The 21,021-nt window shown below is 40.1% G+C and overlaps 1 protein-coding gene across 2 annotated transcripts in view; it reads right to left on the bottom strand.

Annotated features, from left to right (window-relative positions):
- Positions 1-575: 575 nt before the first annotated feature.
- frem2a (FRAS1 related extracellular matrix 2a) overlaps positions 576-21,021 on the bottom strand; it is a 69,005-nt gene continuing 48,559 nt past the window's right edge. Inside the window, exons 7-24 of one of the 2 annotated variants that reach the window (XM_082549113.1) lie at positions 16,123-16,272; positions 15,799-16,008; positions 15,099-15,296; positions 14,555-14,719; positions 12,918-13,100; positions 11,757-11,887; positions 11,165-11,323; positions 10,058-10,361; positions 8,513-8,644; positions 7,804-8,135; positions 5,380-5,572; positions 5,126-5,251; positions 4,907-5,031; positions 4,650-4,784; positions 4,350-4,476; positions 3,820-4,007; positions 3,573-3,719; positions 576-3,180 (exon numbers count right to left, since the gene is read on the bottom strand). In XM_082549113.1, the coding sequence (XP_082405239.1) occupies positions 2,632-3,180; positions 3,573-3,719; positions 3,820-4,007; positions 4,350-4,476; positions 4,650-4,784; positions 4,907-5,031; positions 5,126-5,251; positions 5,380-5,572; positions 7,804-8,135; positions 8,513-8,644; positions 10,058-10,361; positions 11,165-11,323; positions 11,757-11,887; positions 12,918-13,100; positions 14,555-14,719; positions 15,099-15,296; positions 15,799-16,008; positions 16,123-16,272 (3,554 nt within the window). In that variant the 3' untranslated portion in view covers positions 576-2,631. Of the gene's footprint in view, positions 3,181-3,572; positions 3,720-3,819; positions 4,008-4,349; positions 4,477-4,649; positions 4,785-4,906; positions 5,032-5,125; positions 5,252-5,379; positions 5,573-7,803; positions 8,136-8,512; positions 8,645-10,057; positions 10,362-11,164; positions 11,324-11,756; positions 11,888-12,917; positions 13,101-14,554; positions 14,720-15,098; positions 15,297-15,798; positions 16,009-16,122; positions 16,273-21,021 lie in introns of those variants that run through there. The other variant, XM_082549114.1, reaches the window with a different exon arrangement.

Here is a 21,021-nt window from a genome sequence, read left to right as displayed (position 1 = left end):
AGTTGCCAAGTGGCTGCCAAGAAACCTGAAGGATTAAGGGAGTATCAGTAAAGAGGAGTGAGCCAAAATCCCTCCTGAGATATGTGCAAACTTGATGACCAACTACAAGACACATCTTACTGCTAAGCTTGCCAACAATGGTTTTTGCACCAAGCTTTAAGTCATGTTTTGCTTGGAGATAAAATACTTTTTTTGCTCAAAGACATGCAAATAAATTACCAACTTATATGTAATGTGTGTTTTTTTTTTTAGTTTTAATTGATATTCTATCAACTACTATAAAAACGAGAGAGAGAGTTCATTTCCTTATAAGTAAGCAAAGTTACAAATTCAGCAGGGCATCAAATAATTACTTCCTCCACTATATGTTTTTGTTTCTATGAACATAAACCAGTAAAACAGATGATTTTAACATGACAGAGACAAATTTGGGGAAAGCATTCTCAGTCTCAAAGCAGTGAAGTCAAATCAAGTATCAAAGCCGCTAAAGTTCATATGATCCACCCCACCTCTAAACCTAAATGTACTGATTAAATCAATGAAAATAACAAATGGCACCGGTAAACAGTATTTATTCTTAAATACATATACATAAAAACCCATTCATAAAAAGACACAAAGTAAATATCAAGTCTGATTGTGCTAAATTTGTCATATTATGGGAATAACTGGCTGTGGGGTATACATTACATTGCATAGCTAGTAGTGGCGTGTGAGGGAGGCGATGCAGAAAAGTGCATTTGATACCAAATATGGTGTTATTTCCAAGTTCATCAGGGTAGAATTAAAAAAGGAAACGAAAAATAGAAAAATACAAACACATACGCAGCTGGCAATCAGATGTATAAATCCTGACATACCTCGAGGATTCACACCTCAGCTGCTTTCCGGCTCATGTCCAGCACATCAACTAACCCTGATGAATAGTAGAAATAATTATACAAGGATGACTAACAACACCATAAGAAGACAAATATTCAGGAACACTTACATCAGCATGTCGTATATTCATAGCAGAGTAAGACATAGTTTTAACAATACATATAAACAAGAACCTTCACCAGTGACATCGACAAAATTATGAGATTATATCAAAAGTCTCAAATGTGATATTTTCCATAGTGACATACTGATCTGTGAGCAGCTATTTTCTTTGCATCATTTGTTTGGGAAAAACAAAATGAGTCAGAACACTGAAATCCCACACAACACTAGTGACAAGTAATATGAACATAATGTGGGAAGAGCAGGGGATTAAGTCATTGGATATGGATACAGTATTTGAATGTTCACAGCACCACACTTATTAGCAGTGTAACACACACGTTGAAAGTGGCTCTTGAGAGCTCTCCAGTCAGCAGTAGTAAATTGTGTTATAACACACAGTCCATTCTTTGTAAAAGAAATAACTCCTGAGATGAGTGTCTCGTTACAAATGTACCTCAATCAGTGTTAAATAAAGAAACAAACAAACAAAAAACCCTCAAAATGACAGAAAGTATTAGAAAAACACAGAGCAACAACACTGTGAGGATAGCAGTGACAGCAGTGAACATTGTGCTATCAGACGCAGCGATGAGCTGAAAACTAAAGTGTCAAAACTGTACTAGTAATATTTAAAAAACTAAAATAAAAAGGAGCAACAGAGATGCCAAATACATGCAGGAAAACACTCTTCGGTATATGGTAAACATGATGAGGAACAGTAGATATGGTGGAGGAATAAAAAAAAAGTTTAGCTGGTGATTAAACATTAAATTATATCAGTAGTTGTTTTCAATTCCTGGAGTTTGATAATAAGAGTTTTGCAAGGTTTAATTCACAGATAAAACACAAGTGGTGCCATCTTGTCTTTATGACTGCCCCAACAAATATCTTAAGACTAAACTGTAGGCTTAAAGGCACAGTTCACCCCAGATTTAACATGAATGTGCTCATACAGCAAAAGTTTTGCAGCCAAACACTTAGTTCACAGAAGTCCAGTATTTACCTTTTGTTTTCTATTATCTCCCACCAGTGGATGGAGTTTCTAACAACCTCAGCTGCACAGCATGTGTACATTAACCTATTTTATCCTCAGCATACTGCAGAAATGATGGGATAGTTTATCATTCATATTTTTTAAGGAAACATCAGAGCGTTCTTTGTGAGATGAAATATTCTTTCCTCTGATGCACATATCGTTAATATCTAGCCTCCTTTCCCGGAGGTACACCCGCGGCGCTAAAGCTCTCGACTTGTCCTGTGTGACGCTTTATCGTAAATGTTCACTGGGTGACTGGGACTGTCCTGAAGGGATGTATTTGCTTCAGGCACTTTAACACCACAAAGCCACTCAGCGAGCACAGCAGTATTACGCTACTTGCAGGACAAGTCTGAGTATTAAATAATTTTTTTTTAAAAATGTTGTTGTTTTGCTGTTGCAGTGATAAGTATATATTCTGTACTGTAGAGCGCACCCCCATTTACAGGCACACTTAATACCATACGTGATGACTCTTGAGTTTTGGTGTTATGAAAGCAATTTAATGCCATTTTTTAAATATATTTTTTAAGATATTCCAAAGAAAAACTTATAAAAGCTCCCATATATTTCCTACATGTCCATCTGTCTGTCCGTGCATTCATTGCTCAGACCTCTGAGCTGTTGCGGCAGTCTTGCATCCTCACCACCAACATGGGCTCTGTACTGACAGACCCTTTCACCACTTCCTGCACGCCCTCCCTCCATCCTTCCTTCCCATCCTTCTGTCTGGATCTGAGCACCAGCACGATGGAGACAATAATGAGGACAATTAGCAGGAGGCCGATCAGCGCCCCTACCACAGTTACCAGACCCTCCTCTTCGTCATCTGCATGCAGCTCCCTGGGTTCCAGGCCATCAGCAAAGAGTTCATTTGGCCCCACTGGCCTACGCTTGGTGCGATCCAGAGCTATGTGCATGATGTTAGTACCACGGTTCTTATCCACTCCAATATCTTCAGCGATTTCAGGAACTTTATTGGCAGCTGACCTCCTCCAGCGGTGGCCTTTTGAACTGGATGGGGTCAAGGCCACATCATTGCTTGTGGAAGTCACAGAGTGGTACTCTAAGCTGCGTTTTCCAATCCCTCTGTTAGCATTCTCCTTGGAGCGAACTGTGTAGATGGTGTGAATGTACCATTCACGACCTGCAGCAACCTAAGAAGCAGTAAAAATGATGGATATTTTTAGAATTATAGTCACCTTAATTTGATGCAAAAGACACAAAGACTAAAACCAGACACCTAATAAAATAGAAACTGTAATCCTTAATTGTTCAAACTTAACTAGTGCAATGAAAATCTGGTATCTATAGCCAATTTATAGTCAGTTTTCTACTGGCCCTAATTTAAGTAATTTCTTAAAGATTGAGATTTTTTACATCCCTCCAAGTAAAAGTATCACAAATGCATAATCAGGATTATGTTATTCTCCTCATATCCTGCAAAGTTGCAGGGCCTCACAACTTTGTCATTCAGGTTATTTCTGTAGCTTTTGATTCATACAAAAAATGAACTGTTGGCTTCAGGAAACATTAACATATAGGATACCTGAAACATGGCTGCAGAGTCCAGTCTAAAGCCATCAGACCCTGGTTGCCTGATGAGTGACATGGCCAATGGATCGTCCGCTGCCAATACAGCATTAAAACTGACATCGCCGAATGCCCGTGCCCGAGTCTCCGGCTGAGCCTTGTCCTGGTGGAGTATTTTAGATTGAAAATCAAAAAGGGATGGAAGATTGTTAAATGTTATTTTGCATAATGAAATGTTATCATTAGAAAACAAGAATACTCACAAGAATCTTGAATCTATACAGCAATGAAGGGGAGTCTGCCAGGCATCCAAATTCAAACTTGGTCGGGTTATATTTGGGTACATATCCATCGGCGCCTGTGCAGAGGAACACCTTCTCGATGCTACAGAAGAAAGAATTTCCCAGGTTCTGCACAGGGTCCACCATGACACGGCCGTATACTGTATCACCTGAGGAAAGACAAACGTAAAATCTAAATCGTACCTTTTTTTAAAATTGTATTGTCATTTTTGTCCAAAAAAGAAACCATAGATGCATAATCTGCTGCCACTGCTTTAAGAATTATTCTCAATCAAACCAAACCAAAACTCTAAATTAAATGCTTTTATTAAAATCTCATACGATATTTTCTTTTAATAATATAAAGCAAATCATTTACTTGAAGCAACCCTATGTCTGCATGTAAGGTAAACATTTCCTTTACAAAACTGACAGAAGCAATGTGAAATATTTTAGACTAGTATAGTTCTACTAGTATAATTCTGTAAATCTTGGGACCTAATAGGCCTTACCCTCAGAAAAGGCAACATCACTCTCCTGTCCAAAACCCATGGATCCATCAGAAAGCCATAGGCTTCTTTTGGACAGCAAGAGCATCTGAGTGTTGAGACTGAATTCTACTGCAACTGGATCACTCACCTAAAAATGTATGCACATATTTAGAAAGTGATAGCATCATAAAAGAAGACAGATTGCCAGTTACAGCTGGAGACAGAGAATGGAATAAATAAATGAATACAAATGAATAAATCCTTCCTACAACGAGGAAACATGCCACTCTTGAATCTTAATCTTAGCTGATGCTGACTTACTTGCTGGAATCTGATGTCCAGATCAAAGGTGACGGGTTCTCTGGGACTGCATACAGGTGGAACGGTGTATTCCATATTTTGGGATGTTGTACAGGGAATCAGCTTCACTGTGTAGGTACCAGAGTAGTCTCTCACCTATATGCAGCAGCGGGGAGATATATAAAAACATCAGTCTGCATCTGCCCTTGTAGCTGCTTTGAAACAGACTACATGTCTCAGATTACATCGTGGCATTTAAACGTTTCATGCAGTCTTACTGCAAAATCAGAGGTGAAGGTCCACTGCTGGACTGGTTGGTTGTAGGTGGGCTCACTTCTCACTAAGGTCAGATTAAATGTCAGGCCAGTGTGGTCCACACTCATCACCATGGATGACATTGAGACTGCAGGGTAATTTTGAGAGCAAATTTTATACTTTATACTAAAATAATGGTCCCAGAATACAATTCTGATACGATGACAACATTTCAGTCTCACCAGATCGTTTTATTCTCCCAGAAGAATGAGACCTCACAAACAGACCCCTAAAGTGAGCCTTGGTATGGAAGTTTACCACCAAACGTCCCTGCTCATTGATGCGCATGCTCATAGGATACAAAGCACCTTGAAAAACACACACACATAATATACACATTCTGAATTTTGCAAGAGCTGGTCTTGTTGATGTGGAGAGTATCCTGTGCAAGAACAAAAACACAAGCTATAATATTCTTTCTGTCTTGGTGACATACCGTGTAGCTCTGCCTGTGGGGGGCTGCCGATGCCATCCTTCCAGAGGATGGCCGTGTCATACACAAAGGTGAGGCGCAGCTCGGACTGTAAATCAAAGTGCTGCCAGCCACCAGCAGCCAGAGGGGAGTGGAACACATACGATACATAAAGAGGCACACGCAGGGTCACATAGGACTGCACCAGGTTCAGCACCTGTAAAGATGTTTCAATGAAGAACTGGTCATTTGATTTTTTAAAAATGAAACAAGCTTATTGAATTGAAGGGTGAAAAGACACTACAGAAATCCTCAACATTGATGAAAAGAGGTAAAATCTTTTCAGATTAAAGGGCGATTGTAGGTCGGTAAGCTATAATAAGTGCAGAGAAGATGTAACAGATGAACACACTGTTCTCCTCCACAAGGTGTTTAATGTTTGAACTCTTTCACTCCCACTCAGTGTTTCTACAGAGATGCAGAAAACTCCTGTGTTGTACACCAAGAACCACAGTGGGCATTGGTGTGGGATTGCATTGTTTTTTTAAAGGTTTTCCAAACACTTCAAAACTTATAATTCATGTTGATCATTGATGAAATAAAGATGTGAAGGATGTTTCCAAGTATTTAAAAGTGATTTAATTACATTTTGCTTTTTCTGCTGCTACAAGATACATGCAATGTCCAGTGTTCCCTGGTAACAACAAAACAAAATCACCACTAGGTGTCTCTGTTCACCAATTTTGTTTTAGCAATGTTGTCTGACTTCACAGCTTTTGAACTATTTTATGTTCCTTAAAAACACACAAAATAGTTCAGTTTGACAGAAGCTGAAACTGTAGTCAATTATCATTGTTTGGCTTGAAGGGAAAATTACTCGATTTGCATAGTCAATAACAGAAGTGGATTCAGAGGGGAGATTAAACGATGCGAGAAACTACGAGAAGCAAAAAATGATTCCGTAACAAAAAAATTTTGTTCTGTCTTTTCTTTTTCTGATCAACTTTTGCTTGTCAGTTGAGGACAGATGATTTAAAATCCAGTCGTATTTCTAAAACAGCATTTACATGCAAAGCACTGAACCAGTGTTGAAAAAGGAAATCAAAAGCTGGCTGATTGAGAAACAAACTCGCTCTGTCCACAATTTCACTACAACGGCTTCCTAAAATTAGCCATTCTTTCCTTACTTTCTTGAAAAATCATTTTCTTGCACTTTTCTTGGGCATTCAAAGTTCCACTTTTTCAAATACACGCACTCCACAAAGAACAAAATAACCTAGCAGTTACACAGAAAAGCAAAGCTGTTATTGAAAAAAAGCAAGAATAAATCACAGCTCATGATTTTTTCACCCAAAACTCAGGCAAAAGTTTGATTTCTGAGTTATTACATTTTTTTTCTGTGCTCTTTGATATGAGCAGCTGCATGGTAGCGCCTGTCTTTTTGTCTTTCCACAGTCCTTGAGGAACCTTACAAATGACATGGACTAGACACTAGTGGAAGGCTTGCATCATGTGCAGCTAATTGGTGTTTGCTGCATGCTATGACTAGGGACAAGTACATTCATGTTTCCATCTATAATTCCCTTTCTCTCTCTCTCTATCTCTCTCTCTCCCTCTCCATCGCTGTTTCACACACACACACACACACACACACACACACACACACACACACACACACACACACACACACACACTTAGCAGTCTGATCAACAGCAAGAAGCTCCCAGATAAAAAGCCAGTGGAACACTAACGAACAGCAGGACATGAGCAAGGGAGCAAGGGTCTGTCTTCACAATAACAGGAAGCAAGAGGATAGTCCTTATAACATCACAACATTTGCAACATCTGCTGCAATGATGTTGCAACTGGAAGCTTGTTAGCACATAAATGACAGATTGCCACATTGCCAAAATTGAATGCAGTGCTTGACTTGGTAGTGAGCCCAACAGAAAGCCAGTAAAAGTACCAAAAAAAGCTTTAGAAAAGCTTTCAGGTAACTAAGAATTGGGGATATTGGTGTAGATGCCCAGGACTCAGAGATTTCATGCGGATGTAAGCTTTAGTGCTCTGTGTTGAGAATAGTATTGAGTATTTATGAGTGACGGACTGGCAGGTTGGCAATTCTTTGTATAAGTGTGTGTGTTTTATGTGTGTGTGTGTGTTTACCTTCACACTAAAAGCTGTCAATCAAATGCTTGTGTATAAAACTGGCAAACACACACACACAAACAGCAAATGAGACATAAAATGCAGGCAAACAGCTCTGGTGCCATTGAGTCTGGGTGTCCTCCTCATTCACAAGGCTGCAAATAAACTGAACATACAGGCAAGCACGCATACAGGTGAGCACAAACACTCACAAAGGAGAACAGTCAAACAGATGAACACGCAAAGCCCAGATTGGAATTTATGCATTGTGGAGAAAGGTACACAAGCAAACAGACTCACCTGTCCATCAGTCCCTATGGTGCCTCCACAGTCAGTAAGCAGCTCAGACATGTGGTAGTAGCTGGTGAACTCCCAGAGACAGGCTTCCAGGTTGAGGTTCCTGTAGAAGCGCAGTGTGCTGTTCCCCCGCAGAGAGCTGCTGAACTGATATGGCGCAGGGTCCCCCATGCTCTCAGGGCTGCCCGTCGATGCAGTGATGAAGCCGTGAGCTGTGGTGACCTCGGTGTAGTCAAGCAAGTTAGAGCAGCGGTGGTTTCCGACCCGGGTTCCATCGGGACTGAGAGTCAGTTCAAAGTTCGTGAGGCGGCGAGTTGAGATCACTGGAAGCATTCCTGCCAGACAAGGACATTTTTGATTTTGAGCGTGCCCAACTACCTTTGATATTTGAACTGAGAGAAACGATTATTGAAAAAAAAAAAGTAATGCAGAGGAAAGAAAGAGTATATAGACAGTTAAAACTGATGGGGGGTGAGGGGTGGGCATAAAAAAGGAGAAGTAAAAAGATGAAGCAGAAGGAAACTGATTAAAAATCAAGAAAGGATTGTTAAGTAGCAGGTGTGCTGGAGGGTTTCTACAGGTTCGGTACAACCCGGCGAGATCTATATTCTGGCTGTCACGCTCCTGAGGAGCCCCAGACGTGAATATTACACACACTACATTACACCTCACTTCATCTGTGGTACGAGCTCTGCCTTCAGCTCCTACATACCATCTATGTGAGGCATGGTGACAGTCACTTTGATGAGGTTAGGGTGTTTTGGGTCGTCTGCTCCAGTGTAGCGTAGCTTGGCAGAGAAAGGCTCGGCACCAACAGTGCCCATCTTGCGTGGTTGACACATACCTTTTAATGACAGAAGAGCAGAGAAGAGATATTCTAAACACAGGAATAGACACAAGACAGTTACAAAACATTAGAGAAAGCAAGATATAGTAACTGGCAATGGCTTACAGCTAATTACATGTGATAAATCCTTATGTAGTTATTCTTTTTTTTTTTTACACATTACAAATGCAATATCCTCTTAAATCCCTTTCTGTTCATAACCTGCCCGAACTACTACTGAGTCATATAGTGATTTCCATATTTCTAAGAATACCCTGTGACCACCCTGAGAGAGTGAGTCTGAACTTGTTCCATTTGGGATGTGTAGGTGGAATGAGTGCGGCATAAGTGATAGCATAGCAACAGCAAAAATTATTATTATTTTCTTTCCCATTTGAGAAACGAGTGAGAGCTCTGACCCATTCTCATTGCACATAGCTTGTAGCTGCATTGGATTATGATTCATTAGGGCTATTGTAACCAATGAAAATGGTCTGTGTGTGTGTGTGTGTGTGTGTGTGTGTGTGTGTCTGTATGCCACTTGATTAATCTTTTAAAATCGGACAAAGTTGCAAATTAAACAATGTGTAAAATTGGTTCAGATCTTACCAGCTACAATAAAATTCCACTACATCAATTACCCAATAAATTATTCTTTAAAACTACAACATATGTAGAGGACACGGACCGTTTTCTCAATTAGGCGCTTTTTGTTTTATAATTAAGTACAGCAATAAGACTTACTTAATTTGATCAAGTACCATTGTGATTACAACCTTTATTTTTTTAGTTTCCTTGCTGGCATTAATATTTTTACTTAAAGATCTGAATACTTGTCAAATAATTTAAATCATAATTCAGAGATAAAAATACGGAACTTCAGGCAGTTTAATCACCTTATATCAGTACCGACCCAAGTCAGCGGATTGCTCAGCTGTGGATCCAGCTTGCAAATCTTATATGGGGATCCCTATTTAGACCGCCACAGCCTGCGTACAGTTGCTGCTTCCCACTTGCATGCAAGCCGCTTTGCAACCCACCTTTGTCTCCAGCTCATCATTTTCATCTGTGTTGTCAATGATGGTACTTAAAGAACATGTTTTTCTACCCATGTTGAGTACTCAAAGAGTTTTGTTAATAAAAGCCTCATTCAAACATTTATGTGGGTCAATGAGGCAAAGGAGTTTTAATATAGCACTCACATTTGCTCTGATGCATTAATTGGAGTGTGAGTACGAGTGCGGGGATGACTGGGGATTCAGCATCTTGTCCAAGTATTGAATACCAATCCTTTTTTATCAAACGTTGCCCCGACTGAACAAAGCTGTAATGTATAGTAGGTTGTTTTTGCGATTCTTGTAGAATAATTCTCCAAAAAACACCTGGAAACATCAGGCCCAGATAAGATTTAATTCATTTTTCAGTCCTCACCTTCCACCCGGCTGATTGTGACAACGGGGCTGCTGAGCTCTAAGCCCTCATCCCCGTTCGAATTAACAGCTCTAGCAGCACACTGGACCCTGGAGCCTGCTTGGAAGTAGACTGAATCCAATGTGATCATCTTGGAGGATGTAAAGAATGTGTCAAAGTCCACCTCCCTCATGGGACTGGTGACGCCATCAGGGCCAGCTGGGGCACTGATGAGCCAGCGGTAGCGGGTCAAGGTGTTGTTGATGTGCTCGCTGACACAGATAGAGCCCGTCCTGTCATAATCTGAGTATTTTGTATTGCAAGCCTGGAGGATGGATAAGGAATTTAGCAGGAGTGGGTGGGTAAGCAAGGACAGCAGAGAGATGGAGAAAGATACAGTACATGCCAGAGGAAAGAAGGAGACAGATAATACAAACGAGTAAGTGATGGTTGCCAAGGAAATCCAGATGTTTCAGTGGTTTATATTCTCACATTTGTGGTCTTGGAAATATTTTTTTTATATTTAGAAAGCTACAAATATTGGATCGAGGGTTAAACCTCAAATAGATTCTGTAGATTTCCTTTGTAAACCTGTTGACACTGAGCTTCCTGCCACAGCACTCGACACTTCAATTTCGACAAGACTTCTTCATTTTGCCTCTCCAGGGAACCTCCTACGCAGCTGACCACACTGCACGAAAATAAACACACACGTGCACTCTCTCTGTCTCTCTCTCGCACATGCAAACACATACACAGTTCTAGCCACATTCAGCAGTCACCTGAGGAGCAAATGACTTAACACATCACGACAATCCATTTAAGTTTCTCACTGAACACGTTTTCAAGAGTGGCAGAGATTCTCCTGTGTATGAGAGCATGGCGACTGTGGCCTACCAAGCTGTGTAATGTTTATTTTAAGAACAGAATAGCTGATTCCTGGTGGACAGTTTGATCCTGAGGAAAAAAAATGCTACTTTCGTTACTGGAGAAAACGTAATAAATGTAACTGTTTTCTGTTAAGCTGATCTCTCCCAGGTGTTTCTAGAAGGCATGTTGTCGTAGAGTGAGCAAGACTATTCCTCCAGGGCCACTTGTGTCCCTAAATACCATTTAAGCGTGACTCACTGTGACACAGATGAGTGGATAGCCGGCTGGTGGGTGGAGGCTGTCTTGTGTCCTGGCGACATCATCGTAATGGAGCAACGACGCCACATGAGGAAGGGAGGGAAAGGTGACATCAGCCATGCTGTTGATCTCCTCGATGTAAACGATCACTTTAGTCACCTGGTTCAGAAAAAGAGCTTTAAGGAGTACTGACACAGAGGTGTTTCTGAGTAACGAGTTATCAGTGAATGTGTTTAAATTCTTGGACATTTCTCTCTTCAGACTTTGTTTCCCCTTTTATTTCTCTTTCTACTCCTTACTTCTCCTCACTTCTTCTGTCTTTTTTTTTTAACATAATCTATTATTCATTGCAAAATGTTTTCATTGCCCTCTTGGTTGCAACTACAGTAAAGTGCTGCCGGTGTCTGGGCCAGGACACCCTTGTAAAAAAGATCCCTGATCTCACTGGGACTGACCTGGATAAATATGGGTCAAATCAGAAAAAAAAAAGCTTTTAATCTTTTACGTTTTCATTAAGCTTTAAATTCCTGAGCCGTCAGTTTGGATTTTGTGTGATCGCTCTGTGGCGGTTAAGCACGCGCACACTTCTGACCTGAGTTTCAGCCACCATGTTTTCATCAGGCTTCAGATGGAGCGTAAACGCTTCCCTCATTTCTCGGACTCCGTCAAAAAGCACCTGCACCTCCACCACATTTTGCTTATTCCCCTGCTTGAACTCAAGGACTGGGCACACACAAATATAGAAGAACACAATCATCAGGGAAACAGTTTAAAATGTACACGATATAGCACAAATAGATCGTTATTAGGGAAAGTGTACTGCACCGATCGATATCTTTTCCTGAGATAAAAGTAATCGACTTGCAAGGCCAGATTTCCACCTCTTTTTTGCCAAATTTACATTTTTACAGGAAATAAAAAGGCCTCGCAGATTAGCCCAATGCACATTTTATTGCTTCAGAAGAATATATCACTTAGCTAAAAAGCATTGCAGGTTTCTATTTGCATAGTGCCAAAGGTGGTCCATCTCCTTGCACGGTAAGTAATAGAGCTTTGCATTAGAAATGTGCTGCGGCGAGAAAATATTGTGCAATATGAGAAATTCACGGCTGTATGATTCAAAACTGCGGGGAAATTTTAACGGTGGGTAGGCAGGTATAATTTGAATTGACTGAATGTATTCTATAAATATTTCAAGCCTTGATTAAGCTTAGAAAAGTTCACTTTGGGCTAAAAGCTGAACAGATAGAACAAAAGACCTCATCCTGCTGACATGAAGACTGCTGAAATTTTATTAAAAATTACATAACCTCCCACTGGACTATAGCAGAAATCACCTTTCTCCATTTGAGATAAAATTATAAATTAATGACCCTTGCCCAAATAAAACCCTATGCCCACTTTCATTAATCTAACATTCCTATAGGGACCCTTGTTTCACCTCTCTGGCTGCCGCAAATGCATAATAGAAATCAATCAGGAGGATATGTGTAGGTCATTAAGTGCAAATTTGGTGTATCTCGTGATTACTAATGGTGCTGTAGGGGTTTGTATTTATTAGTGAGTTACTGAACGTTCTGCTTCACATGCTTCAACGCCACTAACGTGCTGAGAAAAGGGAATGAGGAGAGGAAGACAGCTTTTGGTCTTTAATAGCAGTTCAAAAAAAGAACTGTGCACTGCATTGAAGCTCTTTTATGCATCTGGAGCTTTTAATCATATCACACCATAAGAGGATATATGTGGGATTTACCTTGAGATACAGGATAATAGTCTTCTCCTGAGACAGCTGACCCATCTTTAGTGTGAACGCGAACCACCGACACTTTTGATGTGTCACCCACTCGTACCACAGGGATCTTCACAGTAGCTACAGCGCTGGCTTCCTTTGGTTCATTAACACTGAACCTGGTGTCCAGAAAACGGATGATGGGTTCTAAGGTGGACAGAATTAAAATGTAAAGCAAACTCATTGAAATGTATGCAACAACTTTTACAACATCAGTTCCAAGTCGATCAGAAAACTGTGTAAAATGTGAATAAAATACAGAATGCAATAATTTGCAGTAATTCATGCTTTATTCAGAGTAGAACATAAAAAACATATCAGATGTTTCGACTGAGATATTTTACTATTACATGAAAAATATTGGCTTATTTTGAATTTGATGGCAACGTGTCTTCAAAAAGTTGAGACAGTGGTAAAAAAAAAAGGCTGGAAAAGTAAGTAGTGCTAAAAAAGAAACAGCTGGAGGAACATTTTGCAACAGGTCAGAAACACGATACGAGAGTTTCTCCAAAGAACAGGTGGGCAGAGGTTCTTCAATGTGCAATCCCCCCCCCCCCCAAATAATAGTAGAACAATTTCAGAATATTGTTCATCAACGTAAAATTGTGTAGATGTAAAATATATATCATCATCTACAGTGCATAATATCATCAAAAGATTCAGAGAATCTGGATGCAAGTAGTTTTCAGGCCTCCGAGTGGACGGCATTAAACACAGGCACGATTCTATCATGCAAATCACTGCATGGGCTCAGAAACACTTCCAGAAATCATCGTCTTTAAACACAGTTCATTGTGCCGTCCACAAATGATGGTTAAAGAACATTTAACCAGTTCAAAATGGATTTTAAATAAAAAATGTATTTAAAATGTGGTAAATCATTGAAAGTGGTAAACCTCGTCCTCTGGAAGAGGAGAAATACCATCCAGCTTGTGTCAGCACTCAATTCAAAATCCTGCATCTATTGCACCGGCAGCTTGCACATTTAGAAAGACATCAGTGCTGAAAGTTATATACATTTATTTATAAGTCTTAGAGGAACATAAGCTTCCATCTAGACAATGTCTTTTTCAGGGAATACGTTGCATATGTCTGCAGCTATTACTGTCTAACAGCATTTATAGTAGTATGGGTGTTGACCTGACCTGCCTGGAGTGCCAACCTTTCACCAACTAAAACATTAGGTGTATCATGAAATTAAAAATAGGAAGAGCTGCTGATCAGCTAGAAGCCTATATCAGATAAGAATGGGACAACATTCCTCTCCTTAAAATCCAGCAGCCGGTTTCCTCAGTTCCCAGATGTTTATTAGATGTCTATTAAAAGAAGTTTAAACATTTGATATGCTTTCCATGCTCAGTTGTGAATAAAATAGGGGTTTTGAGATTTGCAAATCACTGTGTTGTGTTTTTACATATATTCTACAATATTCTACAAAAATTTGATTGTAATTACTACATGGTCATCAAGAATGATGATGTATTGGTGTACTTATTTTCTCTGCGAGTTATATTCAAAGCCAGTGCTCTTCATCGGCTTCTATTTTTTAAAGCAGTTAATTTGTGACCTTTTTCAACCTCTGCCTTCTTTCTTCCACTTACTGTCTGCCGTATCCTTGATTTTCACAAGCGTCTCGTTTAGAGCTCCAACTGATGCGCCAAAATGTGAATTGCTCTTCGGGTTTCCTAAAACCAGCCGGAGCTCCTCTCCATCCTCATACAGCGTGTCATCAACCAGAGACAGAACACACGGCTTCTCCACCTCGCCTAAAATGTACAGCAAAACGTGTCACAAGATGTGACATGTCAAAGAAATTGAAATGGAAGAAAAAAGGCTTCTACTCTTCTTTTATCTGTAGAGGATATAAAATCTTATTTATACAATTATTCTTCCCTTTATTCAGTCCCTCAATGGTTTAAGGAAGCTGTTTGCATGCTGAGTATGTTTGAAAAAAAAAAATTAAAGAGAACAAAAACAAGAAAAAAAGGGAACCGTTAAAGCAGTATTGGAGTATGTGGATTTCTTTCTTTTTACATTTCTGCGAAACTTGTTTATTCACCTGAAAAGGTGTCAGCTTTCAGAACGCAGGGAACAAAAGAATTTAAGGAAAGCATGCATGATGTAACAGTGCAGTTACTGAAGAACCTGGTAAGAAACTGATGACAGAGGCATCTGTGTTTGGCCGCTCATCAAAGTCTGAGGCGACCTGCGCAGAGGCCTGACGGGTGTAACAGCGGACAGAAGATTTATGTCTGATGTCACCACTGCGGTACACTGTTGCTGTGATCTGGCCGTCGCTCTCCTCTCCAGTGTACACCGACTCACGAAACTGGACCTTTGGCACTGTAGTCAAACAGGATAGTTCAGTCATTTCATAAGATTGACGCAGAGATAATTTCTCCCTTGCTGGAATTGGAATAAGCCGCAAATGAAAGACCAAATCAAATAACATAGCTGTCACATCAAGCTAACAGTGGTAATGATTGCAGTGGAACTATGAACACACAGTGACAAATTAATTAATTATAACTTTGCGTTTACTAAAGCAGCCAAATTAAAATCTGAAGAAGTTTGACAAACTTTCTAAGGCTTATTTATATATTTCTATACACATATATTAACAAATATCATTATTTTTATTATATTATTATCAGTAATATAAAGAACAGAAAAAACAGGCTGGATAGTGATGCTCTAGCTCAATGCTAATATCATTTTCCTACAGTAATGTGTTCCCAGTGCATTTCCAACACTTTGACCGTGTGAGTTAATCACATTAAACATAAAGTTAAGATGCCTTTATGAATGTATTTATGAAAATTCTCAGCAATATAGAGTGACTCACAGTCAGACACTGAGTCATTTATGAAGACTGTAGCCTTTCCAGGTTCTCCCAGGATGCCATTCACTGGCATGCGTAAGACCAGCTCAAAGCTCTCAATCCCCTCCAGCTCTGGCTGTCCCAGGTCATCCAGGATGATTACCCTGAACGTCTGCGTGCTGACGCCTGGAGCAAAGTCAAGGTTGTGACTGATGCCCACATAGTCAATACCGGCTGTAAATAAAATATACAGACAAACAGAATGCAGGTAAATGACAAATAATGCTATTGGTCAATTCAATTATTCTTATCTGTCAGAAGCAATACTTTAACTGTATGGGAGCTCACCTTCTGCAGAAACGAGCTCTGCCTTGCGAGAGCTGACAGTAACGGCTGCAGATTTGGACAAATCCGTTCCCGTCCTCCACACTTTGATCTCCACATACCCATCGCTCTCATCCACATGATACTCTACCTCCCCAAAGTAAAACACAGGAACTGGGGAGAAAAGACAATAAATAAATAAATGGCTGTAATTAATGGTTCTTGATTCCAGACTACAGCTTCATAATATCCGTTTAGTTTCAATGATTTCTGTCTTTAAATAATTTCCCCCAGGGATCAATAAAGTATTCTGATTCTGATTCTGATTCTGATAACCTCCTAGGACCTGGCGTCCACATATGTGGATATCACATTTTGGGTTATTTAGACTAAAATAAATTATTAAAAAAAATTGCTCTACATGGGCCTGATATCCACTTACGAGGACATTATACTGCTACTGTTCTATCAAAATTTTAAACAAATATCCTCATATGTGGCTCTTATTGTTCTTAAAAACAAAAATAAGGTAAAGAAAAAATCTGGTAATTCTTTGTTTTTACATTCATTTGGCCCCAATATGCCCAAGTATCAAAGAGAAATTAAAAATGCATGCCGTGGAAGAGTTTGGATCTGAGGAGGTTAAATGTATTAGTTGACTCATTATTTTCTTTAAATATTAACACTCTGAGATATTCAGTATTTGGGGACTTTTAAGGTCAGCACACATTTTTTCTTCATACTTTAACTTGACAGCTGACGTAGCATATATGAGCTAAATCAGCAGTGGTACTAATCTATAGATCTGTATAGATCTCCAGCAGCCACTTGCAGCCTGGCATGATTCATTTGTATAGCCAGTAGCTGGACAGAACGGTCAAAAAGCGGCAGGCCATTAGTCTGAAGCTAAACTGCAGGGGAGTATGACCTTTCAACATCTATCGGCCTTAAATCCACACATTTCTTTATTTTAATTGTTTCTCCTGACAGAGTAATTAAGTACTTTTAACAAATATGGATGCTGTTAACACTGAAACAAAGCCTGTGTGTGTATGTGTGAGTCTGTTCCCCTGACTGTAAAGTAGTGAGATGGAGAGACAAAGAGAATGCGGCCCCCCAGACTGCTCAAAGGCTTGTTTGAACTAGGATTGTTTCCTGAGGCAGCAAAGTGGAGGCAGTCCAGTGTGTATTTGACAGTTTCATCTCTCACAAGCCGCCCCCACCCCTTTCCCTCGCACCCGCGTTGAGTCATAAAAAGTGACAGAATAAAAGTTCTTCTGTCTCCATTTTAAACTGGCCTGTTTCTTATATTCCGGCATATAATCCAAAAATAGCACGTGTGTTATTGTGTTTTCGTGTCTCGATCAAATACTTAACAAGCCAGAGATTTTTTTTTTATTCTGAATATTACTCTACTGATATATGAACTTTCATATTTTATTTATATACTTTAACTAGGCCACATAACAAAAGCTAAGTGGAGTACTTAACAAAGGGACCGAGAAAAAAAAAAATCTGCAGTTGCATGTTGACTGCCAGCTTCACATAACAAGTGACAGCTCAGGGTAATAACATCCAGCGAGTATTGCACATCAAGTGCAGCCTGTGCCCTCTCTCGCCCCATCCAAAGACTTCTTTCCTCAATGCATCTGTCTTTCTCATTTACCTTTTCTTCCTACACACTCACTGTTATCTAACAGATGCATCACTGCAAACAGAATGTGTGTATTTGCACAAAGGCAGAGTAAAAGCAAAGTAACAGACTGCGTAGGTAGGAAAAACACATGGATAAAAACGTCTGACCGTAAACACTGATAAACAAGGGGCTTGTAAGAGTGTGGACGTGTAGCTTATCTTTAAACACTAAATGCAAGCAATCTGGCTCCAGTTCCTTCTGTGCTCAGCGAGGACACTTCTGCTAAGATGCTAATAAACATGTCTGTATTCACACATGTCTTGACTGCGCTCCCCTCTGCGTGACACCACAAGAGGGAGGTGAGTGATGACTGATGAATGAGAAATGAATTCTCTCTCCCCTCTGGGACAACGCCTGTGGTTTAGCACTCTGAAGTGTGTGGGGAAGGTGTAAAGCCAAATTATGATAATTACCAGTGTGTGGGTGTCTGTAGCCATTTGTGTGTCACTGCACCTTTAAATGCAGTTTATAGTACATTCTCAGCTGTCCTGTAAAGAATGGGCCCTTTTTTGCAGGAGGCTCGCTAATACAAACTGTCTGTATGCAGTATTTCACTTGGTATGGAGGCTTTTAGGTAATAAACGTCATATCGAATCGTGGAATGATTAAGAAGGTAGGTCATATCTAACTATAATAAACAAACCTTTGTCTTTTTGTTGGCATTTAGCTTTTATCAGCTAGAATAGTGGAAAGGGCTTAAAACAGGGTATCGTGACACACAGGGAACAGGCTGGCTCACATTTGAACCCATGCCCCTTCAGCAGCCTTCACCTACTCCTCCAGGTTTTCTACAGTGGCACCTGTGAAATCTGTTGGTTTTTGGGTTTTTTGGTTCTTTTTTCTCCTCCTAGACCATCAAAACTTGGACCAAACCCCATCACACACAGACTGCTCGAAGAAATTAAAGGAACACTTATTAATCAGAATATAGCATCAAGTCAATTAAACTTTTGGGATATTGATTAAAACAGTGCTGTAAGCTAAACAGCAGAGGAGGTTAATCAGCTTTAGCAGCTGTACTAGAGGGGCAACAATGAGACAACCCCCAAAACAGGAGTGGTTTTACAGGTGGAAGTCACTGATATTTTTTCCCCCTTCTCATCTATTTTGAATGTTTTTTTTTCATTAGTTTTGCATTTGGCTGGGTCACTTCTGTTGGCATAAGATGACACCTGGACCCTACAGAGGTTGCACAGGTAGTCCAATTCATCCAGGATGGCACATCAATACGTGCTGTTGCCAGATGGCCATGGAGGAGAGTCCAGTGGATGAACAGTTATTGTGGGATAGCTGGACGGACCAATAGAAGGTTGTTAGCCCAACTGCAGGACCAGTATCTGCTCCTTTGTGCATGTTGGCACATTTCAGTAAACATGCAAACTGAATTTCAGTGGTCATATTTCATATAAAAAAAATTAAGAAATAATGGGTAGTTGAAGACTTATACTGTAGAAAAATAGTATTGCTGATAGCAGCACAAACAAAAACTCTCTAAGTTCTAAGTTCTGTTCTAAGTTCACCTTCTGAAATGCAAAGTAACCCGACTGTTTCACCCCAGTCAGGGCGTACAAAATAGCCAGAGGTATTCTGCAGCTTTGGTGTGACCAACACTCAGGCTGCCCTAATATTGAAATGAAGGCCTGGGTTTCCAAGAGATACTCAGAGCTAATCTACAATTCTACAAACTCAGCTGTGGCCATATGCACCCATCCGAAAAGTCTGCGCGTTCGTCTCTCCTTGGCAGGGTACAAGGAGATGACAACACTCACTTTGAGTCAAAATGTGCATCCATGCAGAGCGCAACACTCAGGGCGACAGGTACTGTAGAGTTTAATCTGATAAAGTACTAAATCAAGCAGATATCTCTGGGACTTTTTTTCTCAGATGAAGTGAGAAAACCCTGTGTGTGTGTGTGTGTGTGTGTGTGTGTGTGTGTGTGTGTGTGTGTGTGTGTGAGAGAGAGAGAGAGAGAGAGAGAGAGAGAGAGAGAGGTATAGTGGATAAATAGATGGAAGGAGAGCAGCCAGGTGAACTTGACTCTAACCTGAGGGAAGGAAAAATGGGGCTAGAGAGAGGACTACCAGTCACACTTAAGTGTTCTTTAAGTGCTTTTCTCACCATTTACCTTACCTTACCTTCACACATAAACATCCATGCAGATGCAAGGAACCATGTGACACAAGTAAACACATGCTGCAAACTCTTGTTTCACTATTTTCCTGGCCAATTGGAGGTTGCACTAAAGAAAATGAGGCTGCAGTTTGACTGCCTGGGTGCAGGTATTAGAACACTGTCAGACAGCGTATTATCCTCTGGGAGGCTAAAAATGACACATAATCTCTCACTGGAGTTGGGCTCTCACAAACACATTTCCATTCCTTTGAACTCAGCACCAAGTCTGAAGTCTTCTGACAATTTACTACCAATCAGACCATGTGTCATGTTTCTTGTTAACTAGCCCCCAGATGCCTCCCTGCACATATGCACAGTCAGTCAATTTGGCACAATTGTTTGTATCCCTAAATGAGTTCTCAGTTGTAAGTCGTCATTGTTTTATTTATCCCAGGCTGCTGTTTGGTAGTAGCATGATGAGGCCTCTGTGATACAAACAGTTCATGACAAAATGAAAGACTAAAAGGAAAGCAAGATTATAAAATGTCTGTAAAATAAGACTTCATTTTTCTACATTTTAATCTTAAACCCAATAAAGAGCCTTGCCACAAATTACAGAAAATGAGTAAGGATGTGTTCTCAGCTTGATTATATATCTTACAATTTTTTTGATTTGACTTTTTCCTTTGTCCTAAAACGTTGGCTCTTACTCTGCTGCTTTAAATCTGCCAGCCTGTATTTGTCCAGATAGATGACAAATGGGTGTCTGAACAACAAGCGTGTAAGCTGAGAACCACGTTGTGCATAAAGGGAATGAAGACTGTCTTTATGGCCTTTGTTACATCACTGGTATTTGACCCAAATTCATTATAGACATTACAGCCTTATCTCCAAAAGAGATACAAAAATTGTGACTTTTACCGACTTTCACTTTTTAATCGATTTGGTGGCATTTAGCAAAAAAATCCAGAGCACAGACATCATTCTGTCACCGTGAAGTCTCTAAAGTAAATCAATGCAGAATAGTGAGATGGTGGAGAATGCATACAGATTGCAATAGGTATTTCCCAGCAGGCATGTCAGTCCCCAGATAAATCATCTACACATTTCTCTTG

Source organism: Aulonocara stuartgranti (assembly GCF_965226115.1).
Source record: "Aulonocara stuartgranti genome assembly, chromosome: 10".
NCBI lineage: Eukaryota > Metazoa > Chordata > Actinopteri > Cichliformes > Cichlidae > Aulonocara > Aulonocara stuartgranti.
This window is presented reverse-complemented; position numbering and strand designations above follow the sequence as displayed.